The sequence below is a fragment of the Protopterus annectens genome, chromosome 10.part0 (genome assembly GCF_019279795.1).
Source record: "Protopterus annectens isolate FY-2018-M chromosome 10.part0, PAN1.0, whole genome shotgun sequence".
NCBI lineage: Eukaryota > Metazoa > Chordata > Ceratodontiformes > Protopteridae > Protopterus > Protopterus annectens.
This window is the reverse complement of record NC_056744.1, coordinates 653,353,373-653,370,114: the sequence shown is the minus strand read 5'-3', so window position 1 is coordinate 653,370,114 and position 16,742 is coordinate 653,353,373. Positions and strand designations below refer to the sequence as shown.

Below are 16,742 nucleotides of genomic sequence, written 5' to 3'. Positions count from 1 at the left end.
TTCTGACCAGAAGGCATATAAACTGCGTTAAGTGTCACTTGACAGCAATATCCCATACCAAAAGTGCCAACCAGCAAAGAAGATAAGATCTCATTCCTCCCTGTTTGTTGATATACCACATCACTGTGTGGTATTGTCTGTGAATACCTTGAGAGGCCCTGGAGAAAAGAGAGACTGAAAGGCCCGAAGAGCCAGCAGAAGAGCTCTCATCTCTTTGACACTGATGTGCTCCTTTTACTGACAAGGTGACCACACCCCCTGTACCTTTAGGGAGCCAAAAGTCACCCCCCCATACGATATCTAAGGCATTTGTGAACAATTCCTGAGAGGGAAGGGGGGATGGAAAGAAATCCTTGGATTCAGAGACAAATGATGAATCCACCAGAGAAGTTCCTGTTTGAGGCAAGGAAGAAGAGGAACTAAAAATTCTAGAGGCTACGCATGTTGAAGCCACAGTGACTTCAGAAACCCATGAAACTTTCTCATATGAAGTTTGGCCAGACGGAGCATCGGAATGGTGGATGCCATGAAACTCAGAACTCTCAGAAACTCCCTGGTGGTAATGGAAACCAGAGGAAGAAGAGTTTAAAAGAAAGTAATGAGAGTTAAGGCCTTTGGAGAGGGTAGTGATGCAAGCACTGGCACTGTCTGAATCCTGCCACCCAGAAAAACATGATCCTGAAAAGGAGTCACAGAAGACTTTTTGAAATTTACAGTGAACCCCCAGGCTCTGAAGAGGGGATATGGCAAAATGAAGATTTTGCAAAAGAGTCTCTGGAAAGGACACCTGAATCAGCAGGTAATCCAAGTAAGAAATATAGGGATTCCTTGAAGTCTGCAAAAGGTAATCACAGGAGCAAGACATCTGGGGAACACCCTTGGGTTCAGTATAAAGGCCAAAGGGCAAAACAGAGAACTGAAAATGCCAGGAAGCAACAGAGAAACACAAACAATTCCTGAAAAGAGAACAGACCGGAATATGGAAATAAGCATCCTTGAGAGCCAGAGACACCATATAGGCCTGAGGGAGCAAGACAGGAAACAGAATCTGAAAGGACAACATCCGAAAGGAAGGTACCTTTAGAAAAGTTTTTAGATGAGAGAGGTCTAGAATAGGTCTTCAGGTTCCCTCTTTTCTGGGCACTAAAAACAGTCGGGAGTTGAGCCTTTTTCCCCTTTGGGACACAGGCACCTCTTGAATAGTACCCTGAGACAAGAGATCTTGAAGAACCGCTGGTGAAAAGGGAAGATGTTCCAGAGGAGGTTGAGGAATGCCCATAAATGGAGGACAGGATTTCCACACCATGAAGTACCCTTGACAAATGACAGACAGAACCCAAGAATCCTGAGTGATCTGAAGCCAAACTGGAAGAGAAAGAGAAAGGCAAGAGAAAGAGGAATGTGACTGGGAAGGGATGGATAGTCACACAGTGCTTGGTTTGTTCAGAAAGGTAGGCTTCGGAGTCCCCAAAAATTGAGTAGCCTTAGCAGAAGGAGTCTTGCCACTCTTCTTACTTTTAGTAGAAGGACGTGATTTCTTACAAGCAAAGGCAGGCTTAGCAGGGTAGGTTCTCTGAAATTTAGGCACAGGAGAAACAAACACATGTTTAAGTTCCATAAGGCCTTACCCTTATCCTGAAGGGATTGAAACAAACAAGCAGCAGCTTCCCCAAACAAAAGTTTAGAATATAGAGAAGCATCCATCAGCTTAGCTTTAACATCATCAGGTAAAGGTTGAAGCTTAAGCCAAGAATACCTCCTTATAACTGAAACAACAACAGCATCCCTAGAAGAGGTATCTACCACATCATAACTACATTTAATAGAAAGACAAACGACTTGAGAGGAAGTCCCTAGCAAGGAAAGAATGAAGCCTTACCCTCAGAGTCTGGGAAATCAGAAATAAGTTGACAGACTTGAGCAGGAAGAGCCAATACATACCTAGACATATGGGTCTGATAATTAATAGCCCTAAAAGCTAAGGTAGCAGAAGTGTCAACCTTTTAGCCCAGCTTGTCCATATTTCTGCTGTCCTTGTCAGAAGGCAATAACTTGGGTGAAGGAAGCAATTGACATGGCTTATCAGAGACTATGGACACTACCAAAAGGTCGACAGCAGGACATTTATATAAAAAGAGCAATACTCAGGACCACTATAAAACCTATCAGGCTTCTTGGGAGTAGGGGAGGGGGGATTAGGTGTCTGAGAAGCATTGGACAAAGCATCCAGTAAACTAATGCAGGTTTAGGAGAGTCCAACTGCGACAACTCATACTACCTTTTATGGATATCAGACACCTGAGTATAATCCCCCTTAAAAAATCCATCACTGTAGAGAATGTGTCCCCAAAGGAAATTTCCTCCAAAGAACATCAGGACTAGTAAATACCTCCTCCTCTGACCCATAGTCCAAAGGAGAAGGAATTTGAGTAGAATAAGTTAGAAATTAAGTCAGCAGAATCTGACTCATCCTCAGAAGAATCCTGGTCTCTAGTCCTTTTAATAGGAGTAGAGGAACGAGGAAGAGCAGGAACTGAAACCCCATGCGGAAGCTTTAAGACATTAAGGCAGAAAATAACCCCTGAGTAAAAGCCCCACCACTCACTTTACATTTTTGTTTCTTTTTTAAGGGAACATCATGAGAAGGCTCAGATCCAGGAAGACAGTTGTGAACCGTAGCAGGAACTTCTTCCCCAAATTGAAACTGAGGAACTCCCACAGGCCCCTCAGAAAAAAAAATCAACTGTGTTCATACCTCTCAACTGTCCCGAATTAATTGTTTTTTAATGAGTTTTAGGGTCCACATAATGGGGTGCCACGATTCCCGAGTGGCACCCCTTCATTTCCGATTTTTCACAGCTTTTATTTTAATTTTTTTTTTTCGCTATTCGACCTGATGTCATCACGTATACAATGATGTCAATGCCGTCAGCCTGTCAAAACTGAACTTTCCAGGCTGTTGAATTGGATCTGTGAGCAGGAACAGGAACCAGGAAAAACTTGAACGGTGGTGCACTTGCACCTGCGCGAGTGGGACTGCACTGCATTAATTTGCTGATGCTGGAAATTGTGCGAGCGGCCGACCGGGACTGTTGGAAATTCTGGGACTATTTGTGCAAGTGAGATTTACTTGCTGCATTGTAGGGCTGCCATTGGAAACAGTGAGAAAGCTTTCGGGTAAGGACTGCAGATCTGCTTTCAGGTATTCTAGTGTGTGTGTGTGTGTGTGTGTGTGTGTGTGTGTGTGTGTGTGTGTGTGTGTGTGTGTGTGTGTGTGTGTGTGTGTGAGTGCTATCTTATTGTTGACGTATCAGTACCCTACCCTTCTGTAAACATATAGTTACTTTAAACAAAGCATTCTCACAGCTAAAATTGTACTACAAAATGTCCCACTTGCTAACACCAGCTTCCTATTAAGTTATCTCAAGAAATACCACAGATACAAAGGTTCTTGCTTTGGCAAGAGTGTGAACACCGGTTTTCTTTTTTGTTATTCTTTTTGGTTGGGTGTATTGGTTGGGTAATTATCTAATATTAGGCACAAGCCAAGCATTTCTTTATTTTTCTGGAATTCCATTAACCTCGGACACTTCAGAGCAAGTGAACTGGGAGGAAGGACGGATTCCACTTAACAAGAATGTTTCACAGAGACCGAGTGGGACTCGGAATTCAGCAGACAGACACTGTAGTTGACTCTCATGTAATTAACAGTAATTTTGGAGAAAAGGGTATCTTTAATTTACCTGTTTGGCTTGCTACGACTTTTTCTTGGACAGACTGCTGATTGAAGGGATCTCATTGGGGGAAAGTTTCAGCTTGGTGTGTGTGTGTATGAAAATGTTTAATGGAAAATTTAATCTTGTATCCATTAATTCAGTTTAATTTGTTTATGGATTACTAGTCTAATTACTAGCTGAAAATAATTTAAAGTTACTTATAAGCTGCTCTAGAGTCTAACATTTCACTCACTCATTTATATATTAATAGTTTCAGTATCCTCTCAAATGTTTATTCATATTGTAAATCAGCAGCTCATTACATTTTCTAATAAGATTTGAAATTCATTGAGTCAATGTTCAAGCTGAAAATTAGTGTTGGTTGTGTAAAATTGGAAATAGTCATGTGACTGTAACATCATATACACCCTAAAGTACTGGGAGGCTTGTAAATGAGACTAATTTATTTAAGTCATTTTATTTTGATGAATGGTAAAGTTTTAAGCACTTTACAATTAGTATAGTGTGTCAGACTAAGCTTTTTGTGATAGGGTTTAGTTAATGCTGTGCTGTAATCAGAAGTCTTTATTAATGATAATAGTTTACATTTCCTATATTCTTTTGTAATTTATTTAGCATTTTTAAAGTGGTAGCACACTCTAAGTGCGAGAAGCTGTGCAAGATGCTTATGGCTTACACTGTCATTCTGTTTTTATAGTGAGTGTGTGTGTGGAAGTTGACTTTTTTGATGGAAATATTCTGAACTGGCCAGTTTTGTCATTACCGGTTCATGCATTTTGTTTCATTGCCTACTGGAAAAATGTTCAAACAGTACATTTAAAATGTGCTCTAAGTCTAACGAGTGTGCTGTATTATACGAGGAATATTATAAAGTCAGGAAGGTGCATCAAAGAACATGTGTATATTTCTTGTTTTGTGTGCAAGGGGCCTATGATTTTAAAGAGCCCAAAGTTAATCTTTATCCACCACAGGCCAGATGCATTTTCTTTGGATGTAGTGTGGGTTTCAATGCTGTTTCAATGAATGTGAGTTTCGAGGGCAGAGACGTTTTAATGCCAAGTCTATTTTCATTGTGAGACAGTATTGCTTTGTTTAGCAGATGTCTCAGTGTTTGTGCATTGTGCTATAAAATGTAAAAATAAAATGCAAATAATCATTGTAGAAGTAAAGCAGTATGCACACATTAGTGTTTATGGTAAATGGGGCGAAATAGCCAGGTAATGGTATGGGACATTGGAATGGCTGCAGGGGGACTCTGGTGCCATATTTTGGTTGTCTGTTCTTAAGTTTGTGTTTGAAAGTTGGTATCCCACAATTCCACTGGAATGGGTGGGGTTACATAATTATGTATGCAAATTTTATATTAATCAGTGTACAGATTTGTACCTATTTTTCATGGGCCTTGTCCAGATTTTTGATGTTTCCAGGTTGAGAGGTATGACTGTGTTTCCCTCTGACCTTCCAAGAAGAATGCCTGCAAAGCCTCTCTGGATGTGATGCCAGCCAGATCCTCACTGGATTCCAACACAGTCGAGGCACATAAATCTGACTACACAGCCAAGTGAGCCTCTGGGTTCATAACAACCTCAGGAGAAACACCTGGCAGAGGCTGGACAGTGGAAGATTCCAGTCATACCTTTTCACCTTCTTCTTCCCTAATGGCTGACCCTTGGGGCGGGAGATTCCTTCCATAGTATCTTTAGCGAGTAGCCTAAGAAGCTGGTTCTCAAAATAGAAGGAAAGGGAAGAAAGTCTACTGCGAAGGGTTTTTGGAACAAGCGTCTGACAAATAGAACAAGACGTATGGTCATGAGAAGCACCTAAGCAAAAAAGACACTGATTGTGGCGGTCTCTATGGGGAATCTGTCTCCCACACTGGCATTTACCCTTCCTGGATGACATTAACCTCAAGGAACACAAAAAAACAAGAAAAAAACAAAATCCCCAATGGGGCACTTATCTTGCAAAAACAACAAACAGGAAGTCCCTGGAGAATGAACATCACCTTTGTGCCCTACGTTACGCAGGGTGTGTATGGTGATGTTCAGCATACCTTTTAAATTCAGAAGTCTTTGGAAGACTGGCAGGACATCGGGCTTCCGTGGCAGGGAATCCTATATAGTTAAGAATACTGCAGCAGTGAATGTAAGGACATCTTGCATATACAATACATACATATGTTCACATTAATAAAAGAGGGACTGCATTTAGAAAACGGGAGCAACTATGTACACTGATATAAAATAAAAGTGAAATGCAGCTGTTCAGAAAAACAATGAGAGTCCAAAGAACAGAGCAAATAACAATGTCATACTAAAACTAATAAAGAAACCCTGCTACAGAATTTTCAAAAAAAAACAAAACAATATATCCCTTATAAGTCAGATTCTAAAACAGCATAAAAATCGCTCCATTTGGGAAAAATACAGTAGCAGCTCTATCATCGTGAGGAGTGGATAAAGTGCAACATAAAGTGCTACAGGGTCCCAACTTTCTGTAGGAGATGATTTTCCAGACACATGCACTTGGCTATAACCACAACAAAGGGCCACAGTTCAGTTTGTAAATGTTGCTTTGCATTTAAATGTGATGCTATGGTATGCAGGTAAGCAAGAGATTCTGTAACACAGGGCCAGATAAAAAGGAGTTGTTGCATGCTGCTGAGATTATACAGTGGGATAAAGATTTTAATAAGTAACTATTAACAACAAGAGGTCACTTATACTGCAGGTGGAATGAGATAAAAATGGTGGAAATTGGTTTAGGTAACAAAATGATTAATTATGATGCATGGAAGAAGATATTAAAATGTCAACATTCTCTGAATGTTGACTGTTTTCTTACACATTTTCACAAGGGAAATGTGAGTTATTCAGACACTTGTCATGATTTAAAGAATACTTCTATCAACCTCAGTAAATTTAAGGGGCCATGTAAAGAAACAGATATACTGAAACATTTGGGGCAAAACTAGAAAGTAAGTTATGACGAAATAATATGCAAGCACACAACCACTGGTCTTCAATACCTGCTTCAAAAATGAAATGTTCTTTTTGTGATTACTTGAAAAAGTAAAACCGTGATAGTGTTTATTTCTAGATTTAAGAGTAAATTTATACTAAATGGGGTGTACAAATATTTAAGTTGACTGTACACTTGCCCTATTCCTGGCTGGTGTTCTTCATCCTCTCTAACGTCACATCTGATGCCTACTTTATACAGACTGCTACTCCACATCCCTCTCTCCTTTCTGTGTTATTCCTGAATACCCTTTACATGGGCACCTCTGTCTCCCACCCTCTCTTTTGACTGATCCATTTGTCAGTGATACCAGCAATATCCATCATCCCCTCCTGCAGGGAGAAATGATGTACAAGATATGTAATGCTTTTCATTTTGGTAAACAAATATGGTCTCAATAAATAATCATTTATACTGTGAAATATTTCTTAGTTTAAACAAAGGCTAAAAATCCCTGGCAACTCAGTCCTCACTCCTGAACCCCCCCCCCCCCCATACCTGATAATACAGGGTCCAATGGCTTCACTTATTACAAGCAGAAAGAATACCTTGTATGTTTTTAGGGGCTGTCTTTTATTCTTCAAGGTATGGCTTGATATTAATGATGGCTTCTCCAGATGTATATCTGACCTTAAAGAAAGGGGTGAAGCCTGATTTTTGTCATCACACAGCTGTTAATCCTAAACTGAAGGGACAGTTCTTAAATAATCTGTGTGACCTGCAGAGCATCAGTGAACAATTACAATTCCTGCCACTATAACAATTTATGTTAACATTCAGGTTTACCTGCAGAAAAGGTTGCATTCAATTTTTGACGAAAAATAATAAAAGCTGCTCAAATTGATAAGTTGATTTTTAACAAATCAAGTGCAACCCCATAATACTGCTGTTTAACAGATCTGATATCAAACTTTATCATATTTCTTTTATTGCTTTTTAATAATACCAGATAGTAAAAAGTAGTAAATACAGCTTAACATCTACTACAATATGAAGTGGAAGAAGGCATTCAGGTCGGGACTTAATGAATGTCAGCTATCAAATAATTCATTATGTGCTGTAAGGAAGGAGTTACATTCTAACTTCTACATGAACGTACATAAACCTGCAAGCACTGCAAGGTTATTAAGTTAAATGCTGGCATATAAATATAGTGTTTTTCAACAGTTATTTCTTAAATTTCAATTTTCCTTTTTCTATGACATCACCTTGTGAATGCATCATTAAAAATATTTGCATGTTATGTGAAAGACAGCTACTTCCCAGGTAGCAGCCACACATTTTTGACCAGGATAATGTATTCTAATGAAGATAGCCATTGAAAAGACCAATTTGCCTAGTTCTGGCAATTTCTTTTTTATATTTTTACCTTTATGCAGGAATTCAGTAAAAGGCTCACTGCTCATGGTAATTGCCTATTGCAGGCTGGTCAATTACAGCAATGGTGAGAAAATGAGACCCAAAGAGAGCAATGGCCACAATGAGAAAGACATCATTACCGTCTCATTAGCATGTCTCTGAATCATACACTAGCCAACACTAGCACTGTCAGACCTGACCATGTTAGTGTTCTTCCTAAGGCAACTTCCTACATTCACACACGCACACGCACACACACACACACACACACACACACACACACACACACACACACACACACACTCACACAACCTCTCTCACTCAACTGGATGATCAGCCACATTACTGTGACCACCTAGGTATGTATGCATGCACATTCATGTCACGTAATTCACGGCCCTATCCTCATACTTGTCTACATATGTACACACACTAAGCTCTCCAATGCCCACATCTTTGAAGAACTTACCTGCACTGCAAATATTCACACAAGAGTGAATAGGTAGCCACCATGTTTTTACAGCTGTAATTTTTTTCCTCCAGCAGTGAAACTGCATGATTATTGTTCAGCGATGTAAATCTGAAGTTGCTGGTATTGCTGGAGGAGAGCACATGGATAATTAGCATTAGACACATTATCATTCAGCTCTGTTCACTAGACCACCATCTACACTGAGGCCCTTATAAATGGAATACCTCAGCGGCAGAGCAGTCTAAGTATAAGAAAGGCTTACTGTCAGGGTAAAAATTGCCAAGCTACAGCTTCCCCTCTCATGATAAGCCTTTCTGAATCTCAGCTACATTGCTCAACATGCTCAGTCTAAAACCTTATCACATGAGCTTCATGAGCTACAGTGGTAAAAATACTCTCCTTAGGATTCAAAGAAATGCTCACTACTCCCACTAATTGTCCCATGAAGGCTGATCAATTAGAGCAAAAATGAGAAATTCGGATTCAAAGTAAAGTATGATCATAATGAGAAAGACCTCATTACTGGTTCATTACCATACCTTTGAATCAGCACTGTTAGACCTGACTGTGCTACTGTTCTCCCTAGTGGCCATGCATTGCATTAGTAAAGAAACCCCCACACAAATTCAGACCCACTTGCAAGTGCAGGTATGCACTGTGACAAACCAAAATGCTGCCAGCCCAGCTAGCTGGATTTTTTTAAATAATCATATGTCATTTGTGAATATTAATATGATTTATATGCTTGTCTTACACATGTAAGAGAACTATATGTTATGTGTATATTAAACTACTGGTGCAGAAGTGTGTGTTGAACTGTATATTCTGTACTGAGCTTCAAGAATGTAACCACAGTGTACCCTACTGGAAAAACAGAGTTAACTTGCAAACTCTAAGAAAATAAGTAAATTGTTTTACGGTTGTGTTTATCGCTCAGTTTCCCTGAAGGAGACAAGATGTCTACAGCTAGAGGTTTCTTTCTATTGTCTTGAAACAGAAATAATTACTAGGTTTAAAATGTAAAAGTGTTAATTGTTTTTCGACTTCCAGTTCAAGGCAAACTTCTGAGAGATATGTACTTCTCACACAGAGATGCTAAAAATTCTGTTGGTATCTGTTAGCCTGGGAACTGAAGGCAGGTGACAAATAGTGATGTCATCCAGCTGACCCAGCAGTAATGTTTTGATATTAATTTGGGAACTCTCTCAGAGACTGTGCATTGTGTATTTGTCTTTGGACCTGGAAACATCCTCTCATCAACACTTGCCTTGCTAATAGTAAGTAATCAGAATACAATAATCTCTCTTAGATACAGATAGGTATATAATAAAGATTAGTTTAGATGTTTTCTGTGTTTATTTGAGACTGTCCTGCAATGTTGGTTTAAAATATTTCCTGTGATTCTGAATTCTGTAGTCACTATGTTGACTTATTGAGTATTGTCTTGTTCTTTTATTATTTATTATTAAATATATTTAAACCTTTGAATTGTGGCTGGTTTGTTTAGAGATATTTAAGCGCTGAGAGTACTTGCTTTGGTGACACTGTACAGGCCACTCTTAAATAGCCTCATTCTTGGTCACATTTACCATTTGGATAATAACATTACACGTTAGAATTGGCTACCCTTTTAAGGGCCTTATAGTAACTGATAAGTAAGGGTAGCTGGTGGCAGCTGTTACTAACCTTATAGTCTGGGCAGAAGGGGGCATAGCTAGTAAACTTGTGCCAGCCTTTCCCAGGTCTGTGTGCGTGTGTGTTTGTATATCAATCAAATCTAAAAGTGTGTGTGTGTGTGTGTGTGTGTGTGTGTGTGTGTGTGTGTGTGTGTGGGTGTGTGCTACTTGGCCAGGGACACGAAGCACTGGCTGGACAGAGAGGGTGCTGGAGGCCTTAGCTTGGCCACTCGGCTGAGATCTTAACCATATAGCTGTGCCAGTGGGGAGTCATATTGGGGATCTGGAGAAAGAGGGAGAAGCCAGCCCAGACTGACTGTGATCTCTGTGTGCTCTTAAGGTAAATTCTACTTTACTGTGTGTGTACTTGTCATCCTCTCAATGTGTACGTCCCTCACTGGTGCTAGTGGTGAGGATTGAGGCTCCTTGATTATTGGGCCATTGCAGGGGCACACACACACACACACACACACACACACACACACACACACACACACACACATCAATCACAGTTATTGAAAAAGTCAATAGTATACTGGGAGGTACAATCCATCACACCCAAACATGTATCCAGACTCTTGATTCCTATCTAATCCCCTAGTGCAATCACCCATGCAGACACACACTCACAAACACCCCTAACCCCACACCACTTTCAGTGAACATACCTGCATTGCAAGTACTCCCATACAGGGAACTGCTGACAGTCATGTTTTACACTGGTGATTTGTTTCCATTTACAGTACAATTTTAATTATCTGAGTAATAAATCTGTAGCTATGGAATTTCTGGGTGACAATACATAGTTAATTAGCATTAGCTCCTTTCCAGATCTGACACATTAGCATGTGGCTTTGCCCGCAATAATCCTTGCTATGTTGTGGCCCCTATGTTGGAAGGGGTAGACCTCAGTAGTACAGCACTGTCTGAATTAGAAGCACTTTCACATTGTGCAAAGCTGTTGTGAATCTCTGAGTCACTTCCTAAACTGTATAGGATTTTACAGTGAAATGTAAAAGTCAACTTTTAGGACAGAAATTCTTAATGATAACGGTATATTTCATGAAGTGGGGTTTTACAAATGCCAACTTGAAATCTTGGGATAAAACATTTTAGAAATGACCATGTTGTACAAGACACAGCCCTAGCTTCTCCACTGCTTACATTCCTGCAATGCTGTGCTTTGTTTCAAAATTGTTTTAAAAAACAATTCATCTCAATAAAGAATTGGTAGGTTGTATAAGTCAGAGACGAGACTTCTGCTTACCAGCAACGTGAGCTGCTGCCTGTGATGTCCCACTCTGTGATGTGAAACATGTAGTACAGTCACTGGAAGCACTAACAATGTCATCACCAGGGGCAAAGATGTCCACGCAGTGGCCAAAATTGGTGCCAAGGTGTCCCATGGAGGCAGGCTGATCTTCGTAGTTGGTAGCTGCAACAGTTATAACCTATTTAATGCAAAAGAAAAACAAGTAATAAATGCTTTTACAAAATGGCAAGAAAATAAAAGCAGTTCTTGCACAGTCTTTACGAAGCAATGTGTGCACTGTTGACACCCTCACTGAGATTATCACATACATTTTTCACAACTGTACAACTGGAGATAATTAAATTCTGCATCACTGTCACTATGACTAATATGAAAGCACTATTCCAGAATGAAAAAGCCAGTCCTCTTACGCAAGAGCAATTACTGCCAAGCTGCCTGTTTCTCAGCTTGCAAAGTTTTCCAACACATGGTAAAAGAACTGTCTCAAGGTATGAACATTTTCACCAGATAAAATAAAGGTGCATATACTGTAGGAACAACACAGAAATTCAAGCCCTTTAAAGGATATGACTAGAACTATATTGAAGAATTCAACTAAAATTCTGTTTTGAAATCATAGTGCCGAAAGGAGGTGGGTGATAAATTAAACACATGAAAAGTGCTTCCACAAAGTAGGTCAGCATATTACAGTTATATGTACTGTATACCATGCAGGTGGTTGCAAACATTACTAAGGACGCCAACCTGTGTGAGAATAAAGAAAAAGCATGTTGGTCACTCACTGCAATTAATCCCACAAAGAAGACAGGGAGAACTGTATCCTGCAGTACTAAAAAATACAGGAATTATATATAACAATGGCAGACTTGCCACCCTAATGGTCTCTTTATCCTTCTTCTGTCAATATTTCAGTTTAGCAAAAAATGAGTAAACAAGGCAGTGGAGTATGATGTGGGTTGCTGTGAGTTTGAAATGGGAAACCAAAAAACTAGTAATGTCTTCAAACTACTAAGCAATAGTTTATATGGGAAAGATCCATACATTGGCTTGAAAGTTTAAGACAAATCTGCAGCAAATTACTAATATATGGTGGAAAAGAGCTACATCATTTGATCAAAACCACATTTTCAGAAATATTTTCAAAAATATTTTGTATAAGGGGCAGAACCCTGTTAGCTGCAAATACTAATGGCTTAATTCCCCCTTACTTAGCATAGCAAATTCAAAGGTTGCACAAACTTGGAGAAAGCAGAGTAACTGAAAGTCAGCAAAATTACTTCAAAACCAAATGATTAATGTCTGGTGGAGCACAGTGTACTCTGTATTTAAAATGTCTTTATTGCTGCCACTTTTAACTGCTGTTTTACCAAATAGGAATCCTGTGTGTGTATGTCTTCAGTGACACAACAATATTTTCTAGTTTGATATGTTTCCAGGTACAAAACTCGCAAATCACATTATTGAATTCTACTGTAGCTGTGGAAACCTCCCAGTGTAAATGCATACCCTGCGGAGTGCTTCTCCTATGCACCACCCTCTATATCAGTACAAAGAAGCTACCTCATCTAAACTGTCAGGCATGCCAAAATAATATTTTCCAGGCTCTTACAAACAACATCTATAAGTCATCTGAAGAATCAGGCCCTTCTGTGGCAGCTCACTTTCACTTTGTTTGATATTCATAGTGGCACAATGGTTATGACTGATCATAGGATCATGTTCACTGCTGTCTTATAGCTCTTGGTTCTCTGGTTTGGTTCTTGGCTGGGGCGCCTTCTGCACAGAGTAAACATGTTCTCTCTGTGCCCCTGTGGGCTCTGTCAGGTGCCCTAATTTCTTCTGACATAAGAGGTGAAGTGGCGGTTCTCTACATTTACTATAGGTAAGAGTGCAGTGTGTAAGTGTGGGCATGCACCCTGCAATGCAGAGTCATTCCATCCACAAATTGTTCCGTAGCTTGCAGCCATTATGCATCAGGAAAGGCTCTGGCTGTTCTATGACTCTGAATAGGATAAAGTGGGTATCAGAGAATGACAGAACAAATTAAATTGTGTCGCTCAAGTCAAGATTACAAAAAAAAGGTGAATGGTGAAACTAAAGTGTAGTATCACTTGCTATGGCAAGATAACCATAATCGAGCAATACGGTAAAGTTTTGAAATTGCCTTAGAACTAGCTTATCTGAACACAGAAGAAATCTTCTAGTCATGAGTTATGTGACCCAAGACACAAACCAAATAACTAAACTAAAATGTGATTCTTAAAAGACGTGACTACTGATAAAATTATAATCTTGTGTAATACACACTGTTTACACTGCAGTGCTCTCCTCCTCTTCTCTTTACTTCTTGGCCCTGCATTACACTTTTGTTCAACAGCAGCTTGACACAATGTCAGGGTAACCAATGGTTTATTATTTTTTGCTGCTATACCCTGCACTCTTTTTTTATGAAAGAAAATTCCACTTCAGAGTCACAGATGTCGGTGTGGGCAGCTGCGGTGGTGCAGACGTTAGCACTGCCGCCTCACAGCAAAAGGTTCTCTGGTTCGATCCTCGTTTGGGGTGCCTTCTGTGTGGAGTCTGCATGTTCTCCCTGTGGTCGCGTGGGTTTCCTCCGGGTGCTTCGGTTTTCTCCCACATATCTCTAAATTGGCCCTAGGCGTGAGTGCATGTGTGTGTGTGCCTTCTGTGGAAGGTTGGGCGCCGGGCTGGCAATTTGACACTGTAAAACTCCACTGCCAATCATGAGCGGACAGGTGATCCGCTGTAGCAACCCCTAACTGGGAAAAAGCCGAAAGAAGAAGAAGTCACAGATGTCAGTGTAAGCCACTGAAGATCAAGTTAAGTGAGGAGGTTCTTACCCCACAAGACACAAGGTACACAGTTTGATTCTCACCACTGAAGTAAATTAGCTTGGTTTAAAATGGCTCACAAGTGCAGCTAGCTTAGTATTTACCCATGAACCTATTAAACACATACACCACAATGAAGAGAACATCTCAGTGAAGGACTTACAAGCCAGTGTAAGTTCAATACTATGTCCCACATATCTCTCATGCAGTGCAATTTTAAACTTGTCAGTCTGTTTCCTTATGGGAGTTTCACTACTTTGACCACTATTATGACCTTTCATTGTATAAACTGTGTCAATTTAATTACATGCTTTTCTCAAAATACACAACTACTTAACTTTCTGAGGTGAAGGATTGTAGTACAATGAAATGGCAGGACAAACAGTAAGTAAGCTGATACATATCTTAAAATGAAGTATGAAAGAAGAAACACTACTTTGAAGAGTTATTACCTTGTGAAGGTGTTCTCAGACGTTATACTGTGGCCCATCATATTTACTTAAAATGGCACATCTGCTACAAGCAGTTGTAACAGCCACTATTATTTTAATAAGAAAGAATATATACTTGTGTACATAGTAGGAGTTGACAGGACTACCCTAACCTTCCATTTATCGCAAGGGTTCCAAACTTTTATGTAGGCAGTATGGAAGTGGGGTATCCCCCTATGAGAGTGGTTATTTTACCAAACGTATAGTTTTGTGAACAATCCCATTTTGTCTTGAAGATTTGTTGCAGAAGGGACGTGTAATTAAATGTAAAAATTGCAACACGTTATCTCTTGACATCATCTTTGAAAAGGATAGCACTATTTGTATTAAGTGCTGCTATTTAATTAAATGACATGAAGTGACAAGGATTCACAGCACTTGCAATGATGATGCATCACAAATGAAGAAAATGGCATAACTGCACCTTCAGTAATATTAGATATTGAAGACATATGCACAATGATTCACAGTTTAGATGCCACTCAAGATAGGAACAGAAGTGTAACTCCAAAATTACCTACACTCAGTAAAAGTGAAAGTGTTGTGTTCCCAATCCAGAAGGGCAGGAGAAGGAAACGGCATATAACAGAACCTGACAGTGAGAGTTGTACTGCAGAGAGCCCTAAAATGACAGCTGTATTTATTTATAATCCTAGAAGTAAAAGGAAGAGGAGGAGAGAACATTGGGCCAAGGGTTGTCTTAACTGTAATAGACCCCATATACTTGATTTAGTAACAACAGTAATCCCACTGTAAATAATTCTGAAGTAGGATCATTTAGATCCATGAGCTCATACTCTTTGGCTAACCTGGTTGCTAACTGTGTTTTCATACGTTTGTTGCTTTACAACTTTACCTTACACAGCAAATGCTGTTACATTTAAAATAGTTTTCATAGTTAATGTTGCTATGAGTTGGTGGCTGCAGTGGTGCAGCGGTTAGTGTTGTCGCCTCACAGCAAGAGGTTCTCCCATTCGAATCTCGGCTGGAGCACCTACTGTATGGAGTCTGCATGTCCTCCCCATGGTCAAGTGACGTTTAAAGACATGTAGGTAGGTTTGTGCATGAATGAGTGTGCTTTCTTTGAAGGTTGGGTGCTGGGCTAGTAACTCGGCACCGTAAAAATCCACTGGCAATCATTAGCGGACCGGAGTTCCACTGTGGCGACCCCTAACCGGGAAAAGCTAAAAGACTTTTAATGTTGAAATGAGTTGCTGTTGAAGTGAAAGATTTATCATCCATTTATCTCACATAACAAAATGTTATTACATTTAAAAGCTTATGCTTTGTTATAGTGAATGTTGCTGTGAGTTATCTCATTGCAGCTCCCACTGAGTTATTCATCCTCCATTACTTCTAGTTCTGATTTCCTACTATCTGATTACAGATATCTCATCAATGGTGCTATAGCAGTGTGTACTTTAAAGTGCCTACTGCCTTGGCTGGTCTTTGAGTTCCACATCTAGTAGTAGCTTACATGCAGCAGCAGTCTGGAGTGGTCGCTGCAACAAACAGTGTGCTGCTTTGTTTTTTTTACGTTTCTTCACTACTAAATCTGTTGAATCAGTTATATAAAATTAATACAGTTTTATTTCTGCCTTTATGGCCAAAGTACCTACCAGTTTGGTTCCAGGAGACTTAGCATGGCACCCATACTGTAAAACCTCAAAAGGTATTTTGTTGGGCCATCCAGGGGCTAGCAGCAGCTACTTTTATAACTCTCATTTTCTCTAATTATTCCCCATAATTTACTCTAAATTCTCCCTACTTTCTCTCCTAAACCACCTCCTGCATTATTTATTTTTTTCAGACATCTGCTTCTGCTGTCTCCCAGGTCTTCCTCTTTACCAAAAAAAAAAAA

At 39.8% G+C, this 16,742-nt stretch overlaps 1 protein-coding gene across 1 annotated transcript in view; it reads right to left on the bottom strand.

Moving 5' to 3' along the window:
• PCSK9 (proprotein convertase subtilisin/kexin type 9) overlaps positions 1–16,742 on the bottom strand; it is a 243,288-nt gene that overhangs the window by 128,246 nt on the left and 98,300 nt on the right. Inside the window, exon 7 of the mRNA XM_044085507.1 lies at positions 11,533–11,716. Coding sequence (XP_043941442.1) covers positions 11,533–11,716 — 184 coding nt within the window. The remainder of the gene's footprint in view (positions 1–11,532; positions 11,717–16,742) is intronic.